The sequence below is a fragment of the Podarcis pityusensis genome, assembly GCF_964106645.2.
Source record: "Podarcis pityusensis genome assembly, chromosome: 5".
Lineage (NCBI taxonomy): Eukaryota > Metazoa > Chordata > Lepidosauria > Squamata > Lacertidae > Podarcis > Podarcis pityusensis.
This window is the reverse complement of record NC_138032.1, coordinates 40,032,643-40,053,286: the sequence shown is the minus strand read 5'-3', so window position 1 is coordinate 40,053,286 and position 20,644 is coordinate 40,032,643. Positions and strand designations below refer to the sequence as shown.

The 20,644-nt window shown below is 42.1% G+C and overlaps 1 protein-coding gene across 4 annotated transcripts in view; it reads right to left on the bottom strand.

The window, feature by feature from the left end:
• Window positions 1-20,644, bottom strand: part of MYO7B (myosin VIIB) — a 60,925-nt gene that overhangs the window by 31,137 nt on the left and 9,144 nt on the right. For 2 of the 4 annotated variants that reach the window (XM_081008395.1, XM_081008396.1), the window contains 20 exons: window positions 20,012-20,154; window positions 19,810-19,923; window positions 17,704-17,857; window positions 16,927-17,003; window positions 15,997-16,116; window positions 15,207-15,349; window positions 14,586-14,796; window positions 14,117-14,252; window positions 13,655-13,821; window positions 12,482-12,538; window positions 9,984-10,121; window positions 9,044-9,196; window positions 8,617-8,715; window positions 7,696-7,790; window positions 7,136-7,220; window positions 6,333-6,551; window positions 4,435-4,542; window positions 2,919-3,086; window positions 1,817-2,041; window positions 788-949 (listed from right to left, as the gene is read on the bottom strand). In XM_081008395.1, the coding sequence (XP_080864521.1) occupies window positions 788-949; window positions 1,817-2,041; window positions 2,919-3,086; window positions 4,435-4,542; window positions 6,333-6,551; window positions 7,136-7,220; window positions 7,696-7,790; window positions 8,617-8,715; window positions 9,044-9,196; window positions 9,984-10,121; window positions 12,482-12,538; window positions 13,655-13,821; window positions 14,117-14,252; window positions 14,586-14,796; window positions 15,207-15,349; window positions 15,997-16,116; window positions 16,927-17,003; window positions 17,704-17,857; window positions 19,810-19,923; window positions 20,012-20,154 (2,774 nt within the window). The remainder of the gene's footprint in view (window positions 1-787; window positions 950-1,816; window positions 2,042-2,918; window positions 3,087-4,434; window positions 4,543-6,332; window positions 6,552-7,135; window positions 7,221-7,695; window positions 7,791-8,616; window positions 8,716-9,043; window positions 9,197-9,983; window positions 10,122-12,481; window positions 12,539-13,654; window positions 13,822-14,116; window positions 14,253-14,585; window positions 14,797-15,206; window positions 15,350-15,996; window positions 16,117-16,926; window positions 17,004-17,703; window positions 17,858-19,809; window positions 19,924-20,011; window positions 20,155-20,644) is intronic. The other 2 variants (XM_081008397.1, XM_081008398.1) reach the window with 2 other exon arrangements.

Below are 20,644 nucleotides of genomic sequence, written 5' to 3'. Positions count from 1 at the left end.
AGATGGCAATTCTTGGTGAGTGTGTTACTGGCAGGAGTTGCATGGGTTTGAATTAGGAGATTTGGCTCTAGTCTACAGCTGCCTGGTGTGTTGCACCTACATGAAGGCCATTTAGCATCTTCACGTTCTGGGTAGACATCCCAATCATCTAGGTGGGTCATCGGATCCTCTAGGAAAGGAAGAACTGTAAGAGATTTCCCCTTTCTTATTAGGTCTTCCATGAGCAACATGGTTTTCCCAAGCAATGGTGTGTGCCTGTATCCTTTGGTTGCTTTTCAGTTCTGCCTCCTAGTTTCTCCTTTGGTCTGGACTTACTCTCCATCCCTGCTCTCCCAGCTCACCTCAGGCTGCCCCCCACAGCCCAGCCGTGACAGCCCCACATACAGCTTGGGAGTTTGGGGAGGTCTGCTTCAGTTCTTGAATGTAGCAAATTAAAATGCAGACTTCTAGCCTCCAGTTATCAAGGTCAAGCTCAACATGCGTTTGTAACTTAGCGTGCTTTTTCTGTTTTATAAAACAGTTGTGAGAGTCCCTCAGTCCAGGTCAGGATTGCAGCACTTGGGAGATGGGAGGTGAAAGGTCATCCTTCCTACACACTGACTTCCCCCCTCTGAGATCTTTTCCCTCCCCAAAGATGCCACTGCAAATACAGTAGTACCTTTGGGGGCAAATAACAATTTTCTGGGGGAGAACAGCACAGGCGAAAAGGTTAAGATGCAAATACTTCAAAGGGAGTGGTCTAATTTTCATAAGATTATAGCTGTGAAAAACAATGCCTTCCTCTTACCACATCAGGACTGTAGTTGCCTGTGGGCTGCAGCTGGTTTTTCTTGCCAAAGGTATCATAGACCTGAGTCACTTCAGAGCTGCTCTTGCTGTTGGTGTTTTTTCCTAGCTCTGGTAAGTCACCCATGAACTGCAAGATGGTGGTCCAAACGGCTAGAGATGCCTAATATGGATAGGACACACAATGAGATAATTTTGCATAGTAATGGTAAAACTAACGTGTCACATATTTTACCGATGCACTTAATTCCCACAGAAGTTTGTGAGGTTCTGTGTGCCTGTACTGAAACCATAACGACTTTGTGATATAATCTGCAATAGTATCAGTAGCTATGGCAGCAGCAGTTCAGTCAGTAGTTGGTACTGGTTTTTGCTAATACTGTAAAACCAGCTTGTTAGTTTGCTTATTAGTGAGACACAATATGATAGTTTCTTTTATGGAGGATTGTAAACAGATTCAGTAAACCTTAGTCAATCTTATAAACTTCTTTTATTAAATATGCATATGAATAAATACATATTCTCCCTTTGTTTCTAGATAACGACTGCATAAAGCATTCCCTCCCACATGCGAGAGACGGTGGTATTTTTTAAAGTACCTGTGTTTTAAAAAAAGTTCTTAAAAAATAGCTTCCCAGTAAATTAGGGTTTTGCTTTTAACTGAACAAATATATTGTAAATCAATTAGTCTAGCATTTGTATTGACTAAGGCTGCATACACACCATACATTTAAAGCATGTGCCTTCCCAAAGGATCCTGGGAACTATTGTTTGTTACGGGTGCTGGGAATTATAGCTCTGTGAGGGGTAAACTACAATTCCCAGGGTAATAAGGGGGAGAACATCCTTTAAATGTATGGTGTATACACAACCTAAATCTTGCATTCTAGCATCTCTGTTCTTTCTGTTTTATTTCTAGAACAGCATTTTGTGGCCTGCAGAAAACAAAGGGGGAAAAAGAATAAGATCTAGGGTGCTGCTAGTGTTGTCAGCAGAACTTAAGCAGCACAGCGAAGAAGAGTTACACTACCAGAATATCATCCTTCTCCTCATGGTAGAGCAATGGGTGGCGCAGCGGCCGTCGAATGTGCGTATGTGTAGAGGAACCTTGGAAGTAAGTGGCTGCAAATTTGGGGAATGAATATTCTGCAAGACCACTCGTCTCCTCTTCCTCTTCCTCCAGCTCCATGGCCATCGGGATCATATCCAGGTCCACCTCGTTCAGCTTGTACATCTGTGTCTTTGTCTCTAAGTCCTGCAGGGCAAAGAATCACAGAAACATCAGTGCTTACTAGTCCTGATGGCTGCATTACCTCTGGGATCAGAGGCAGTGTTTGGAGAACATGAGTCAGAGAGCATTGCTGCATTTGTGTCCTGACTGTGAGCTCCCCACATGCATCTGGTTGGCCACTGCAAGAACAGGATGCTGGGCTGGGCTAGATGGACCTCTGGTGTGACCCAGCAGGGCTCTTCTTATACAGAGGCTCCAGCAAGGCTGTTTGCTTGTCTGAGGCATTTGTACCCTGCCTTTTAGCAAAGACACTCTACAAAACTGTGTCAATGTCGGCTATTAATAAGCATCATTTTAAGGTGTGCGTAGTGGACACCTTCATAATAATAATAAATACTTTATTATTTATACCCCGCCCATCTGGCTGGGTTTCCCCAGCCACTCTGGGCGGCTTCCAACAAAGTATCAAAATACAGTGGTCTGTTAAACATTAAAAGTTTCCCTAAACAGGGCTGCTTTCAGATGTCTTCTAAAAGTCTGGTAGTTGTTCTTCTCTTTGACATCTGGTGGGAGGGCGTTGCACAGGGCGGGTGCCACTACTGAGAAGGCCCTCTGCCTGGTTCCCTGTAACTTGGCTTCTCGCAGCGAGGGAACCACCAGAAGACCCTCGGCACTGGACCTCAGTGTCTGGGCGGAACGATGGGGGTGGAGATGTTCCTTCAGGTATACTGGACCGAGGCCTTTTAGGGAATTAAAGGTCAGCACCAACACTTTGAATTGTGCTTGGAAACATACTGGGAGTCAGTATCTGGGAGATAATATCTCCAGGTGGCCACTTCATATGCTGTTTTTCCCCTGGGGGTGAACAGGCCTATACAATACTGACTTTACAGCTGCTTACCTCAAAGCCCAGAGGAGCCTGTCCTTCTTGGCCTCCAATTAAAGAAGGTAAGAAACCAAATACTCTGTCCACCATTTCCTGGTCACTGATGACATCATATATTGCTTCATGTTTGTCGTCAACAGCTTCATATTTCCTTAGCTTCTCAGCGTCCTCTTCCAGCTGTTCCTGTGGGTAAGTTATATGAATCCATGTAGCCAGCACTAGGAACTTGCAGGAATGAAAATCTGTACACACACCAAATCCTCATAAGCACAAAGTGCAAGTTTGGATTTCCATGGCCAGGAGGACAAACAGGTTTACAAAGTATATGGGAACACTCAAGAGCTGCTACTCCTGACCAGATATTTTCAAATGTTTCTAAATCTCATCTAATTCTGTAAGCAATCTACTCCTTATAAGCCTAATTTCTGTCACCTAGTTTTAGATTTCCAGCGACAGGCACAGTAGTATCTTGGTAAAGCAGATCTAAGTAGTAGATATCTGACCATATACAGTATATAATTATATACAATATACAATTAACTGTGTAATCTCACTGTATACAACTTGTACAAGTGACAATAATGTATTTCAATATAACATGCTGGAACTAAGCTTGCTGAGACCCAGCATATGCTCTTGGATTCCAAGCAAATTATTCATTTTCAAATACGTATAGGGAACAAGAAGATTTCATGGTGAAAATAATTTGCCTGGCTAGTAAAGGTAAAGGGACCCCTGACCACTAGGTCCAGTCGTGACTGACTCTGGGGTTGCTCATCTCACTTTACTGGCTGAGGGAGCCGGCGTACAGCTTCTAGGTCATGTGGCCAGCATCACTAAGCCGCTTCTGGCAAACCAGAGCAGTGCACGGAAACGCTGTTTACCTTCCCACCGGAGTGGTACCTATTTATCTACTTGCACTTTGACGTGCTTTCAAACTGCTAGGTTGGCAGGAGCAGAGACCGAGCAACGGGAGCTCACCCCGTTGCGGGGGTTTGAACCGCCGACCTTCTGATCGGCAAGTCCTAGACTCTGTGGTTTAACCCACAGCACCACCCGCGTCCCAATTTGCCTGGCTACTTCTGACTTTAAAAAATCAGATGACCTTATAAGGAAAGGTGTGGGGCACCTTTAACCCTCTAGATGTTGATAAACTACGACTCCTATCAGCTCCAGCAACCATGGCCATCAGGGATGATGGAAGTTGTAGTTCAGCAACACCAGGTGGGCCAAAGGTTCCTCACCACCTGTTATAGAACCATAACACATGCATGAAATGAACTTCACTTTCACAAACAGCAAAGTAGTGACAACAGGTACAGATGGGAGGACATTTGCTGTGTATGATGAACTTTCCTAATATTTCTGCACAGACAGAACTCTCCATCAACATGCATGTCTTTCTGCTTTGGAAATGTGAGCACTTGCATCGCTGTATGTGACCTGCTGTGGAAGCACACATTTCTTCTGTGGGAGTTTCTTCTGCCTGAATGCCATCATACATGAGAGCCCGGCGACCGAGTGAACCTACCTTTTCTATTCTAAGCGCTTCTTCCCTTGCTTTCTTTGCTCCAGTTATTGGAAGGAGATGCTTCTCTTCCTTGAAGCGTAGCTGTCTGGCTTCCAGTTTGAGTTGCTGCTGCAGGTAACAGAAACTTACTATTGTTGTCTTTAGCCAGATTTATCACTTTGCACTCCCTCGTTTCCAAATGATTCCCAGCCTAACATTTGCATATAGCAAGGGCAAAAGTCTCACTGTGGCTGGGGCCCCCTTCCAGACAGCCTTTCTATTGTATGCATCCATGATGATTTGTGCTCATGATCTTGTGGGGGAGCCACATGTGATCTCAATTTCAATACTCTTTGCACCTGGAAAAGTTTAGGGCTGGTCACACTGCTTCATTTCCGTTCAGGGCATACCTAGTAACTTCCTGCTGAAATCCTGTAACTTTTTACACCAGGAACGTTCTCGTTTATTTTTGTTCTGCTTTTGTTGAGCTATATCCTCTCCAGACAGCAATAATATGGTAGGAGTGGGGAAGCATCACAGAGCAACTAATAAAGCAGAATAAATGCACCACGAATACACTATTATTGCATCAAGAACATAAGAATCGTAGAGTTGGAAGGGACCACGAGGATCATCTAGTCCAACCCCTGGAATGCAGGAATATTTTGCCCAACGTGGGGCTCAACTTCATGATCATGAGATCATACTCTACCAACCGAGGTATCCCTGGATAAAACACCAGTTTCACCTTTATAATTAGTAAATACTACTGTTAGAAACTAAGTATCTATAAAGGTAAAGGTAAAGGGGCCCCTGACCATTAGGTCCAGTCATGGCTGACTCTGGGGTTGCGGCGCTCATCTTGCTTTATTGGCCGAGGGAGCTGGTGTACAGCTTCCAGGTCATGTGGCCAGCATGACTAAGCCGCTTCTGGCGAACCAGAGCAGCGCACAGAAACGCTGTTTACCTTCCCGCCGGAGCGGTCCCTATTTATCTACTTGCACTTCGTGCTTTCAAACTGCTAGGTTGGCAGGAGCAGGGACCGAGCAACGGGAGCTCACCCTGTCGCGGGGATTCAAACCGCCGACCTTCTGATCGGCAAGTCCTAGGCTCTGTGGTTTAAGCCACAGCACCACCCATGTCCCTTAAGTATCCATACTGGTGTCCTTATAAATCAATAGCTTTCATTCTGTATTTTAAAGTTGCATTTGATTATGAGGTCTCCAAAATATTTTGGAAAATTAATGTCTTTTAAAATCATCACATAACATTTTGGCCGTGAATGATTTAAAAAAAATTATTGCAAGTGCTAAAGGCAAAACTCATTCAGTGACATCCTGGTAAACCATAGTTAATGGTTAGTGTGACTGTGCCTAAGAGGACTTTTTCACTTCTCCCTGCTAGTACTGGGAGGAAACAAACCATGTACTCTGGATTTGCAATACATCCAAAACAAGGATTACAGCTTGTTTCACTCCCAAAAATGCATGATCTGCAGCCAAGGTTCACTGACCATAGTTTGTTGCAGTAAAACATGGTTCATTGGACATAAAGCAAAGGCAGAGATTGTGGTTTGTTTCTTCCATGCTCCAAGTGAAGAAGAGCTAAACAAGCCTCTTAACCATGGCTTGTGACATGTGAACGAGGCCAATATATCTAACCCTGAACACAAACAAATTGAATTGATATGTATTTTAAATAATTCTGTTCTTATCACCTTGTCAAGAGTTCCAAGACCTCACCCTCAACTGTAGTAAGCAGGGGGTCATGATTAAATGCATTATGTAGTATTCAGTTATTTTGTACCTTGAGGATACTAAAGTCATCGCTAGGCCAACTCTCTATTCACAGGATTTGGCTGCTGTCAAGCTTTCCTACTATGATGCATCATGTGCTGATTATGATCCAATTGTACCCACCTCTCTCTTCATTCTCTGGAAGCTCCTACGAGCAAACATTCCTCTGGCATAAGCTTGTATCACACACACAGCTTTCAGCTGCTCAGCTGTTTTCTGGCGCATCAGGTAACCTCGACACAAAGCTTGGAACTTAATCACACTTGCCCGGGCAGCCTCATATTGCTTCACAAGCTGCCTGCTCCGGAAAAGGGCCTGCAGGCGCTCAAAGCCCAACATGATCTAACCACACAAGAGAAGAAACGGACAAGGTGAATGAACAGCAGGTTAAAAATGCTTCAAATAAATAAATATTCCATTGTCTTTGAAAGCATCTCATGGAGGTCCTTGCTACAGTGACAAAACCAAATTTATCTTATCCACCTCTTATCTTATCCATACACTAAAAGCACATCAGGAATACATGCAAGCAACAGTCCCCCCCCCCCCCAGATAAATCAGCCATCTGTTAGACCTTAGACAGTTGTTGGGTTAAAAACAACAACAACTGAACCAAGGCAGGGATCCAAAGAACTATGTGAAAAGCACATCCAGGGGGATTTTTTGATACTTTCCCCTTTGCACAGCAGAATGCCATGCCATAGCACAACTTGCAACATTTCAAAAGCAGCCCACCATATATTTTGAGGTGTGTGAAGTTCCATAAATAGTTCCATAAGTAGCTGTGCAGCTGACTCTTTGAATCCCAGTCAAAGTAAAGTTTGAGTGTTCTAGGTCTTTTAGTGTAAGAACCTATGAATAGTGTGCCTGGCTATGCAGAGCCCATTTTGATAACTGTATCTGAAAGATCCATGCAAGCTTTTTACCATCTTGAAGTTCTTCCGACAGCAATATCCCCTCCAGGCTGTCTGAATAACCACAGCACAGCGCCTCTGCCTCAGAAACTGTTTCCTGCAGGCAGAAGAAATTAAAACAAAAACAAAACAAACCTCAATATGCTAACATTAACCCCAAAATACAGTGGTACCTCAGGTTAAGTACTTAATTCATTCCAGAGGTCCGTACTTAACCTGAAACTGTTCTTAACCTGAAGCACCACTTTAGCTAATGGGGCCTCCTGCTGCTGCCGCGCTGTCACGAGAACGATTTCTGTTCTCATCCTGAAGCAAAGTTCTTAACCTGAAGCACTATTTCTAGGTTAGCGGAGTCTGTAACCTGAAGCGTATGTAACCCGAAGCGTATGTAACCTGACCCACTGTAGTGGGTCTAGTGGAATAAACCCAGAACTGCACCCCCTCCTCCCCACCTCACACAAAAAAGCCACTTGCACCGAGCCCAAGAAAAATGCAATTCTCTCCCCATAGGTAAAATACCCAAAGGAAATTAACAATCTGATTTCATTTGCTACCTTTAAAAGCATTTTTACCTTTCCTTGAACCCTCTCAGCACTTTCTGAATTAGGATGGCTTTCTCTGTGAGTGCTTTGTCTCGCTGCACCTCCAGTACTGTATCATGATAGTCCTATTAAAGAATGGAAAAAATAATAATTCACATGTTTATCACCAACTAATCTAATCTAAAAATCACCACATATAAAAGGGTTGTAACAAAACAGAACCAATCAGTCTGTATATAGGACAATATACGAGTTATTCTATTGCTCTTAGCAACAAAATGTATTAGAGAATCTGTGATGGAGATGGAGGAAACACTTCTGCTTTGTCATCTGGTGTCAACCGATTTAGATCCAGGTGAGGGGAACAAGGGGGGCAAGTACAAAAATGAGGGTGGATGTTACAACAGCCGTGAGGTCAGCTTGTAGACTCAGCTTCAAGATGGAGAGTAAGTTCCTCTCAAGCATGGGTGTCCACAGAAATAATGTGGGCAGGAGAAGACAAGGTCTATGACTTGTAAGTACAAGTTACTGAGTTGTGACTGAACCCTGTGCACCACTACATAGTGCTGAAGGGAAGCGATGAGAAACAATTCATAGAAGATCAGGCAAACAGACCTGAGGGAACAGTGCTCTCACATAAGCCCTATCTGCCCTATACGTTTAAAGCTGTGTTGTATCACTATAATCTGTCAAGGCTTCCCCCAAAGAATCCTGGGAAGTGTAGTTTGTTAAGGGTGCTGAGAGTTGTTTGGAGACCCCTATTCTCTTCACAGAGCTACAATTCTGAGTGGTTTAGCAAACAATCCCTTTGGGGAGGGTCACTCTGTGAGGGAAATAGATGTCTCCTAACAACTCCCAGAGCCTTTCATGATCTAAAGTTCCCAGGATTCTTTGAGGAAAGCCGTGGCTGTTCAAAGTGGACAAAACTGTTAGATTAAACCAGTAACTTACTTTCAAGAATACTTTGGTTCTTCCAATTTTCCACTCATCATCTTTTCCTATCACCTTCTCACAGATGTAAATGCAGCACTGGCGAGCATCATTCTTCAGCTGAAATGTAAATCAATTGTCACATTTATGTTTGGTTGGAAACTTAAGAGGCCTCATGATAAATAACTAAGAAATGGGCACCAGATTCTGGTCATACTCTGGAAGTGCTTTTTTGAACTAGAATTGGTGAGATTTATATCACTGGTAATATTGCCATATAAATTATTGCAACTGTTAAAGGATGACTTAAGAAAAGCATAAATAAAGCAACCCCCTTCTTGGTGATGTGCTTACTGGATATGTATATAGCAGTAAGAAGGGATTTGAGTTTTACAAATCAATATGCCTCTTACTGCAGTAATAAGGTTGACCAGTCCTGCTAACTTGCCTGCTCACGAGAAGACATTGGCTGCAGAACTCGGTATCTCTCAAAGAATTCTGCAAAGCCATAGCGAATTGGGTAGCCAGCTTTCCTAATCCGGATGGTTTCCATCATTCCAGAGTAGCGCAGCTGACGGATACAGAGTTCTCGGTCGAACAGCTGAAAATAAAACACACAGCAAAATTTAACACAAACAACCTCGGTTCTGTATCATATGCATTAAATGTTCCTGTTTATTCTTTTCACACCTCATCTTGGCTCTAATGAAAAATATATTTATCTCTTTCACATTTTTAGTCAAGTTGGGATACCAGAACAAGCACAGCAGGGAAGAAGGGATGTCAATATTGCCGTACATTTGCTAGAGTCACCCACTTGCTTGCTTCTTATTCGTACCTGCCTATTAATACACATTTTCACCAAAATGAATGAGCCAGCCTATTAAACCCTGGAATGTCAATCAGATAAAGAAAATTAGGTCTGAATGTGCCACCTGCAGGAAACTGCCCTCATTTGGAAGCACCCTGTCACATGCACCACCTTGCCCCCGTGACTAGGGCGGTGGGGGGGGAAGGCCGGCAGGGCCATGTGACGTCAGCACATCATGTATGCATGCCCTGCTGCGTGCACGCATGGTGAAAGCATGCCCTGTGGCATCCTGGCGTCGTGCACACACACCCAGTGGCATGCTAACATCACTCACACATGCTATGGTGTGTGCCGACATGTTGTGCAGCTGCCCCGCAGCTTGTGCTTGTGACACAAGTGTGCCCCACAACATGCAGGGGGGCTAGCCCTTTCATTGGATTTTTTTTTTTTTGAGGGGCTGGCCCCCATCCCCCAGCTCTGCTAACTGCATAATTCCTACCAAACGAATGTCCTTTCTCTTCAAACCAACAGATGCTATAGACAAAAGCTTGATCAAGATATTTTAATGAAATATTACCATTGGCCTCTTGTAGTCATTGGGTTTGATACAGCGGATAAAATACGGCTGGCAGTTACTCAGGATTTTCATCAGCTGCTCCAGGGACTGTTTGAACTGCCCCCCTAACGTAGAGAGACGCTTGGTGGTATCTGATCCCTGGGAGAGCAAACCATATGTCTTGAATATCAATTCAACACCCACATGCATTGAATGACTATGCTGCATTATATATATATATGTACTGCCTCGGTGACTGAACACCCATTCACAGTGAACTCCTACACATGTTTACTCTGAAATAATAAAATGCTGATGAGGCACATTTTGCCTGACGTTGTGGTGTAGACAAACCAATAATGACAGTGCTAATTCAACCATACAGGGAAAAACCCTTTCTTACTGCTTTGCATTCACATTAAAAACAATCCAAGCAATGCATTTTCAGAGAAAATGTGTTCTTAATATTGCTGGCAAATATGCCCTTAATAAAAAGCCATACTTTTTATGACTGACAAGTTCTCTCTTTGTCTACTGTGTCCCCCTAGTGGACGTTTGTAATGTGTGTCTGAAGCTGTGGAGCATATATACCCATTGCCTCTCCTGTTATGTTTGTAGACCTGAGGTTCCCTTTTCAACATGGTTTGTGGGATCTATTGGTTTTATATGTGAAGTACTACTGCCCTCCAATGGCCAAAATCACAAACCAAAGGAAATCATCCTTTTATAATACCAACAGTCAACTTGCTCAGAATTCTTCAACAGGCATAGATGTTTAATGGAAAAATGACAAATGTAAAAGAGAGGGTGGTATTATGTGTCTCTACTGGAGCTGACTTGATACTTATTGTTGGATATTTTGACTTCTTTAAACAAAGAACAGGAAAGTTTAAAGAAGAACTATGGGTAATATCCAGCATTACTCATATTCAGAATAGACCAATTAGTTAGAAATCACCCTCTATGAACTAGGTTACAAACAAACATTTAATTATCTCAACGCTGTAATAGTGTTATTGTTAATGCCACAAAATGGTGGAGTGGCAACTCAGATGAGCAAATTCAACAGAGTAATAACATAAGGGTAGCTCTTGCCTGCTCTGAGGGGAAAAACAATAACTGTTGACAGAACAAAAGTCTAAAGAAGAAAAGACATGCCAACCAAGAGAATAAAGGAGGTAAAATGAAACAAAATTACTATGAATAAAAACATAGTACATATTTTAACCATAGCAAGAACTATGCATGCTAAGGCATGGATGAACATTCGAAAACCCCAATGAACTTGACATAATTAGGAAGTTGTGGGAACAGGTAAATACAGGCAAACTAGTAGCAATGTTACAAAATAATGGTAATAATGGTAACTACAAGATACATTAAAAAGTTAGGGATAGCAAGACAAGAGGACTTTTTATCGTTTACATAATTTTTTCCTATAACTTCAATATTTAATGTTTATATATTTTATTTTGGAGGAACTGATGCAAAAGAATTGTGATTATTCAGGATGTATTTACTCTATTCTGGTAATTTCCTTCAGTTTTTGAGCACTGGAAAGCTATATAAGCTTGAAAATATCTGGATACAATTGTGTATGTACCAGGAGTACAAATGTGGATGAATAAAACAAAACAAAACAGGATCTTCCATTCTGTATTTCAATGGACATCTATGCCCAGGGATGGCAAACCTTCAGTCTATAGGTCTAATTAGGCCCACCAGTCCTCCTACAGGAGACCATGTAGGCCAAGGCACAACCAACTGCCCAACACTTGACATCATATATACTATGTACAAGCCTGGCTCAGCCAAAGGGAGGTTTGCAGGCACCACCAACCAGCTGACCGTTGGTGCCTGTAATGCCATATGCAAACTGCTGGGGAAAACAGCACTTGGTAAGGGGCTCCTGGTTAAATTTACTGATTAAAATCTATCTTGCCCTTCCTCCCAAAAGAGCCCGGGTTCAGGTTTTCAAACCCCCCAAAAAACACAGAAGCAAAAGATAAAGGAGCAGCTGTGTGTATACATAGATGAAAAATATCTGAATAGGGCAGGTGGCAGCTGCTTTTCAAGCAGCCTTGAAACCTTGCAATTATTCTGGAAGCTGCTGTTTTCAGAGAGGGATAAACACACAAGGTGCTTTCCTGCAAAGAAACAAGGACATCTAGGCATGGGCATATCTCTCAATGTCAGTTTCTCTCAGTGTCTTATTTTTACAAGCTTAAGTTCAGTTAGCATGAGCTTATGCTCCAGAATGGGGAAAATGTGGCTAACAGGACATGCACGTTCTGCAGGTAACTAACTACTTAGCAACCTTTGTCAGAGTTGCAGGGGAATGCCTGAAATTTTCCCAACAGCAGGCACAATCCAAAGGAAATAGTTCCCATTCCAGCCTACTGAAATAAAATAGGAATTGCACAAACCCACAGCTGCTACAGAAATAATTAAAGCCAGGTGATGGCTTTAGGGCTTTTTTAATTATTTCAATCGTGGCATTGCTTCTCCAAGCAGTTTACCTGTCCAAAGGCAGCAGGTGATGTTCTGGATTGCACAAAACCCCGGCAGGACAATGACTGGTGGCAAAAGGACAGCAAAAGGGAGAGCAAAAAGGGCAGAATTTTGAAAGAATAAAGGAGGAAATGAACAGATGGATAAGATAAGTACAGCAATTATTTGATGTTTCGCTACAGTTAGATTGAAGGTAGTGCAGGGGGAAATCTGAAAATCATGTGGATAAATCCTAAACATTGGCACAACACCACAATAATGACCCTACAATGCTATTACAACATGATGGCTGCAAATTTGCATAGCCACTGTGTATCATTTCTCCAAATAGCTGAGGACAATGTAGACTGATGTTATCTCATTTTATCCTCACAATAACCTTGTGTCTGAGAGATGTTGGCTAGTTCAAGATTACCCAATGACCTTCACAGGTGAGTAGGGCTCTAAGCCTAGGTTTTCCTGGTTTAGGGCCAATATTCTAACCACTTCATCACACTGGCTAAATGCTTAGAAATGCTTCATCCTGATTTGCCAGTGCTATGACTGCAAAATTGTAACACCTGCACTAGTTGGACTGGGCTTGCTCCTCCTCAGCCAATGTTTTGCAGTCAATAAACATGCAGATCTTCCCCATACCTGTCATACAAGAATTGCAGGGGACCCCATCCCCTCACAACAGGCCAAGGTTGTGTGCAAACTATAACTCCAAAGCACATTCAAAGCACCCTTTTCCTCTCAAAGAATTCTGAGCACTGTAGTTAGTTAAGGGTTGCTGGGAATTGGAACTACAGTGACCAGAATTCCTTGGGGGGGGGAGAGAAATATGCTTTGAATGTGCTTTAAAGATATAGTGTGTATGCAGTCTAGGAGTGATTGTAACTGTAGAAGATGCTTTACTTGCTATATATTTCTACTCTCCTGTTTTGAATCTGGTAACCCTAGGAAAACAAAACTGCATATTCTGACCAAACCACTCATTCTAACTAGGAAAGTATTTTCTGAATTATAGGATAAAGCAGCTATATCTAATATAAATAGCTCGGGATCATTCCTACTATTATACATTTAAAATATGGCAAAGGCTTAAAATTGACACAGAAGGTAAAGTGCAGCTAGAATGTCTAAGAAACAGAGGCTGGGAGTGCATCTACATTTCAAGTCAGTACTGGGGGGCAGCTAACCTTGAGGGTGGGATCCACTCCTAGATGCCTAATGCTCCCACGGCCAAAAGGAATCACATTCACGGGTGTCTCCACCTGAAAGACCTGTCTGAGGAATTTGTTTTTGGATGAATGAACCAACTGCAGGATGTCAGAGCTAAGCATGTCACGGTTTTTCTCGAGAAAACCTATAAGAAAGGAGAAGCAAGGTAAATCTTTTTTTCTGCTTGATGCCAATTTCCGTATTGTACTGAGTTCCCTTGGCCATTCTCCCTCCTCTCTTTGATAGTGGCCATTCCCACTCCATTGAAATGGACCCTGCCTACCACACCACTTCAGTAAAGTAATGAAACAGCTGTTTATGAACCAAGAATTAGTCTGACAGTATCAATGTGCAGGATTTGAAACGGGGGGGAAAAGGAACTCTCTTTGAATTGATAGATGATATAATGCTGGGACAGGGAACTTTTATTATTGACTCACCTTTAGACTGGTAATAAACAACACCAGCAAAATGGTTGATACCAAAGACTGTGTCATGGACGCTTCTTGGTGGAATGTAGATTTTGCTTCTGCAATGATGATTGTTGATTTTGTGCAACATGGTTGTGTCTGTTCCCTGGAAGCAAACCACAACATGAGATTAAAGTGGGTCAGGGAGGATGCTAATACGTGCTCAAAACAAGGAAAATGTGTGGCAAAAGACTTCCTGAGTTGCGACAATGTGGCAACAACATTTTTAGAGTCAGGAAATATTTTAGAGATACAGAAACCTGAGGGGTCTCTGTTAGGTTGCCTGCACAGCAAATAGCTCCAGATGTTTAAAGCAAGAGAGCCAAGCTACACAGCTAGATTCACAACATGCAACACAAATCAATACAATATAACAACAGAAGAAATAAAAACAAAGCTAATTCCCTGTGGCAGCCTGGAGAAAAACCACAATACTCACCTTAGGGAACCTGCTTTCTTCATCAATGAGTGACACAATATTCATGGGTTTGAGTGCAATCACTTCCAAGGCGGTACAGTTATCCGTGAAGTCAATGTGACTCCAGGTGATATGCTCAGCCAAGTATTCCTCCTGCTCTAGCTTGAAGACATGTGCTACGAAGAACTGCTGGAGATGCTCATTGGCAAAGTTGATGCACAGCTGCTCAAAACTGCAGGGACACAATTATTTCTTATTTATCGTGAACATTTATATTATTAATATAATCTTCCCTTCTAGTCCTTCATAGCCTTCAGATATTGAGGTCTGGGTAAAATATACACTTAATGAGAAATACAACTGGCTGAGTAACCAATTAAAAGACAAATGATTAATCCACTAAAAATCTTGAATCACCAGGCAGCTCTCATGAAATCTAGCATATATCAAGGGCAAGTAACAAACACCACACACTTTCACTTCAGCATGAAGCTGTATCAGTGGACCTCAATCATCTTCAGTGTGGAAATTAATTAACTTAAAATATAACTTCCATCAATACTAATGGTTACAATTTGTTTCTGACATGGTGTGCTATTTCTCAGAACACCCCACAAAACAGTTAAAACTTGAATGTCATACCTGTTAGTGGTAAAATTTTCAAAGCCAAAGATGTCCAGTAGCCCAATGGACCTGCATGTTTTTTTATGACCCTGAGATGGTGGGTTGTAAATTGCAGTATTGATCTTATTAACTATCCAGAGGAAGAGGAGTCCATAGATCCCCTGGGTAAAGAAAAGGTGCATAAGAGCACGGCATTTAACATAAGTTGCATTCACATGTGGGGTTTATAGCATTGGTTTAGTTGATTATAAGGCTAGTGCTTCTGTCCCATTTTCTAAAGTTCCTTTCACACTGTACAAACCTGTTTCATCACATCTCAACCACTGTACCTTCAGGTTGCAGTAAATGCCATGCACACAGCAACAAGAAGCTGCAATAAATAAATAAACATCCACAGATGCCAGCATGCCATCCCTCTCCTCCACATTCTGCCATTCTGTGCTGAAATACCAGCTCCACTGACATCAAGAAAAACATGCAACATTCACCATGAGAGTAAGCCCATGGATGAGAGCCAAGAGTGATAATTTTTCTCTCTTGATTTAGGAAGCATTATAGCTGTAGGCTTGTATAGATTCAAACTTCCTTAATAAATCAGATGCTAAAGCTGGAATACCAAAGAGGACATTGTTTGTAGGATTTTGTCTTTAGACTGTTATTAAACTTCAATGACATGTACAACCTTATCATTTTTATTTTATTTATTTCTTCATAAAATGTATGAACTGCCTCATTGTAGAAAACCTCAAAGCTGTTTACAAAACATAACTGAGAACCACACATGAGGAGAGCTGTTTATCTTCTTTACCTTTACGAAGGCATCTCTCACATCAGCAGCCTGGGCTACACTTAGGGGCATAGAGACGCTCTCTCCCCTGATGATGATCGAGTGGTTTGTAAGGCTGCTGTGGAGTTCCCCGGAATCCACCTGTAAGAATGACAATTGAATTGCGTCATTTTTCTGTAGATGCAGGAGATCTGGCGAGAAAGGGCAGCGCCTCCTTCAAGAGAAGGGATACAAAGACACTTAATAGAGATGCGGGTGGTGCTGTGGTGTAAACCACTGAGCCTAGGGCTTGCCGATCGGAAGGTCAGCGGTTCAAATCCCCGCGATGGGGTGAGCTCCCGTTGCTCAGTCCCAGCTCCTGCCAACCTAGTAGTTCAAAAGCACGTCAAAGTGCAAGTAGATAAATAGATACCACTCTGGCGGGAAGGTAAACGGCGTTTCCGTGCACTGCTCTGGTTTTGCCAGAAGCGGCTGAGTCATGCTGGCCACATAACCCGGAAAAACTGTCTGCGGACAAACATTGGCTCGCTTGGCCTGTAAAGCGAGATGAGCACTGCAACCCCAGAGTTGTTTGCAACTGGACTTAACTGTCAGGGGTCCTTTACTTTTACCTTTAATAGAAAGCAGGGCAAGGCAAGGCAAGCCTGCCATCATAGCAGTGGCTGGTGGCAATGAGAGCACAAGATGTGATCTCGAAGCAGAGAAGACAATATGGTAAAAAGTGTGCTACCAAAAGGGGGGGAAACTGGCAGGGGACAATGCAATACAGTGTGGTTAGAATGTCAAATTAGAAGCTGGGAGATCAGGTTCAAATCCCCACTCATCCATGAAGCCCACACCGCTTGCGATGGAGTGGGAAGCTATATTCACTGCCCTGAGTTCCTTTGGAGGAAAGGTTGTAGGGATGAAATAAGTAAATAAATAAATAATATTCATGCGCAACGCCAATACCTCAAGCAGTTTAGTTGCAATGGAAAAGTGTGCAGAATCCAGTACAGCACAACAGTCCAAATTATCATACACAGCAGCTAGATAAAGGAAAAGGTAAAGCTTGGTGATCATTTATAACATAAAGCATGTAACATACTTTTTCTCATTCAAGAAGCAGCCATTAGGCTAAAAAAAGTAACAACAGAAGAGGAATAATGTAATCTCCCTAAGATACCAGGGTATTTGTGTTCATAATCCATGTGGAAAATGGGAGGTGCCCCTTAAGGTATGGTCCCTGAACCTTCTTACATGGAAGTGTAATATACTGTACAGACATTAAGCAGTGCCAGTAATTAAAATGGTGATTTTTTTTCAACTGTGGTAGATGGGATCCTTACAAATATACCTGCCATCCCCTGCCCACCTCTCAAAATGTTGATCCCTGAAGATCACTACAGAAACACCCGATGCATCATTCATTGCTTTCTTGCTTTTCCACATATGGGCAATCTGTTCTGTGGTAACTGTGTGAAATAAAACTTTGAATTATCCAACTTCTCCAACTAAAATATTTTCCCCCTTACACTACACACAAGTATCACAAAGCATTCATCTTAACAGTATGTATAATAAGGAAAGTCCTTTTCAGGGTAATGTATCTACATTCCTCTGCACTTTCTTATGTAGATAACAAAATGTTGTTTTCTGCTCAAGGTATAGTCTGGTAATTTCATTAACCCCTATTTTCTCCTCTTTGGTCAGTGTGTGTTTGTGTGTAGGCGCACACGCTGGACTTACCTTCAAACTCCATATTCCCCAGATGCAAAATGGCTGCCAGCAGTTTGCTTATGTCCCAGTGCTCAGAATCAGAGAACATCAGGATCTTCATGGCAGAGCGAATATGAGCATATTCCTTGGCATCATTACGGCCTTCACAGGAAGTGCAGTCACCCTGGAAGACAGCACAGTGATGACATTTTTATACCGTAATGATATGGGGTGGTTCGTTTCAATGATTTCTCAAGGATGGTATCGTGATTCTGTGAATCTAGTTGCAAAAGGAGATTGCTAAACTGACTTGTGAACCTTAGCCAAGCAGATTTCCTTTCGTTGCGAAGATTGGCAGTTCACCTATGCTCAATCCGTATATGTATAAACTAGGGGCTGTAACCTTGCTTATTTTGTTCACCCAACCCACCTACCTCCCTACGTCTCTTGCCAAAGCCACAAACCCTCCCATTCATTACACCTTGCCAAAGCCACCTGCCCCTCCCCTTCTCACCAAAGCCACTCCGCGCCTTAGTCCTCAGAGATTGTGTGCACACAATACATTTACAGCTAAGAAAACTGGCATAGAATCATGGAATCTTAGAGCTGGAAGGGACTCAATGGTCATCTAGTCCAACCCCCTATAATGCAGGAATCTTGGCTACAGCATCCATGACAGATGGCAGTCTAACCTCTGCTTAAAAATCTCCAAGGAAAGAGAGTCCACCACCTCTCGTGGGAGTCTGTTCCACAGCCAAACAGCTCTTATTGTCAGAAAGTTTTTTTGAATGTTTAGTCAGAATCTCCTTTCTTATAACTTGAAGCTATTGGTTCAAGTCCTATCCTCCAGAGCAGGAGAAAACAAGCATGTTCCCTCTTCCATGTGACAGCCCTTAAGATATCTGAAGATAGCTATTGTATCTCCTCTCAGTCTCCTCTTTTCCATCTGTACCCATAAGCAAGCAAACACAAAGCAAAATGCATTCTATTGTGTGTTTCCCTTTTAATCTAATCTATATATGTGTGTGTGTATTTTTTCTGTACTTCCTCATGAGCCACAAAGACCTTCAGACCTTTTGTGAAATAGGCAATCTTTGAATTCCAGAAGTAAATTCTGCCCTGCCTAGTTATCAAATTAATTTCTACTTGCTTCATATTTTATTATGATTGTTATGATTATGATTATTTTACTTTACTTTATTTATTAAATTTATATACCATCCTTCATCATAAGATCTCAGGGCAGTTCACAGAATAAAATACAAGATAAAAACACAGGTAAATAATTAAAACAAAACAGCAAAACAATAACCCCCCCTTCCCAGAGAAACACATTTAAAAGGCTGCAGAACATCAGATGTAACTGAATATTAATCAGTGTGACTGATTTCCAAGAAAATATGTGTCCTTTAGCAAATAACATTCTCATTCTGTGATAGCCAGTGAAGCCCTCCTTTGGTTAAGATGGTACCAAAAAAACCCTCTCCAATTTAGGGAAATGCTCAGAGCAGAGAGTGTGTTTCCTTTTTAGGGCCACATTCCTTTCATAAACATTTCACGTTCATGTATGTCTTTCTAAAGGGGGGAGGGAATGGCAACTGGGTTTCTGTTTCTCATCTAAGAATGGGTTTGCGGATGCTCAGTGGGAAAAAGTGCCCAAAGGCCAAAGTACATGCTTTATGCAAATACATAAAACTATCACCTGGAAGTTCTTTTCTTCTTTATTAACTGCTTCACTAAGCAGGAGTGAAAGCAGGGTGTGTGGGGATGTGTGTGAACTCTTCCCACACTCCTGTTTCTCTGCTCTAAATTGCCTCTTCCTCTAGCTTTCTTCCCTGTAGGGTATATAAAAATGCATGGAAATACATGTGTAAACTTTGTGGGAGGAAAAGCCTCTGTGCGCTTGTACTGGTGTGAAATGGCTGGTAAGGACCAGGTTCACTGATAGACATAAGGCACAACTTGTCAGTTTGCATTTCTTAGTGCAGAAAGTATTGATCTGATGTGCAGAGATCTTTCCTATTCTAATAAATTTAAGAGGGTTTTGAAAGCTGCTCTGTGAAAGAAACTCTGCTAACTATATGTTGGAGTTCTTCTCTGGATCAATATTGAGTAGAATTCCATGACACAACTTACCATAGTAAGATAGGTGTACTCTGAAGCTGTGCCCAGATTTAGCATCTTCTTCTGCTCCAGATTCATCCCCATTAACATGCAGTAAAAGATGTGATAGTTCCTTTCCTCAGGAGCCTAGAATGATAAGAAGACCCCCACAGACATAACAGCAGCACAAATGAAAATAGGAACACTGCCCCAATTAATGTGTGCTCTGAATTACCTGGCGACAAACCCGAGACTTCTCCAGAAGGAACTGTTCTATCCGAGCTCCTTCTATCACCCCGTTTTGGTTGAAATGTATATCGATGTATTTCCCAAAGCGACTCGAATTGTCATTCCGAATTGTCTTGGCATTTCCAAAAGCTGTAAGTGGGTGAGATGGCACCATGAAGGGGAGGGGCACTCTTTTGCTTATTTGAAATCATTCAGGGCACTAAGATACTTGGAAGTTCTTCTTCACAAAGTAAGAGGTGCTCATTTTATTTTATTTTGATTTATAGTCAACTACATCCCAAGATCTTGAGGGTGGTGAGCCATCTTTAATGTATAAACATTTCAGTAAAGTAATCTGATTAAAAAACCATTAAAAGTCCATAAACCTCTGCCAGATATTGACTGTTTACAGTGTAGCCAGCTAAAAGTACAGTTGTATGTGCCACTTCCAATTTCTTTTAAGAATATTCCAGAACTGGACGATACTTTCTCCCCAATATTTTCCTTATGTGTGACAGCAAAGGCTGACTGCATGCCCTTCTCTATGAGACATCCTCATATATTTAATAGCTGAATAGGGAACGCAAGTGGAACCTCCAGATTGAACAGTGGATATAACTGTATGAGTGGAATATATGAT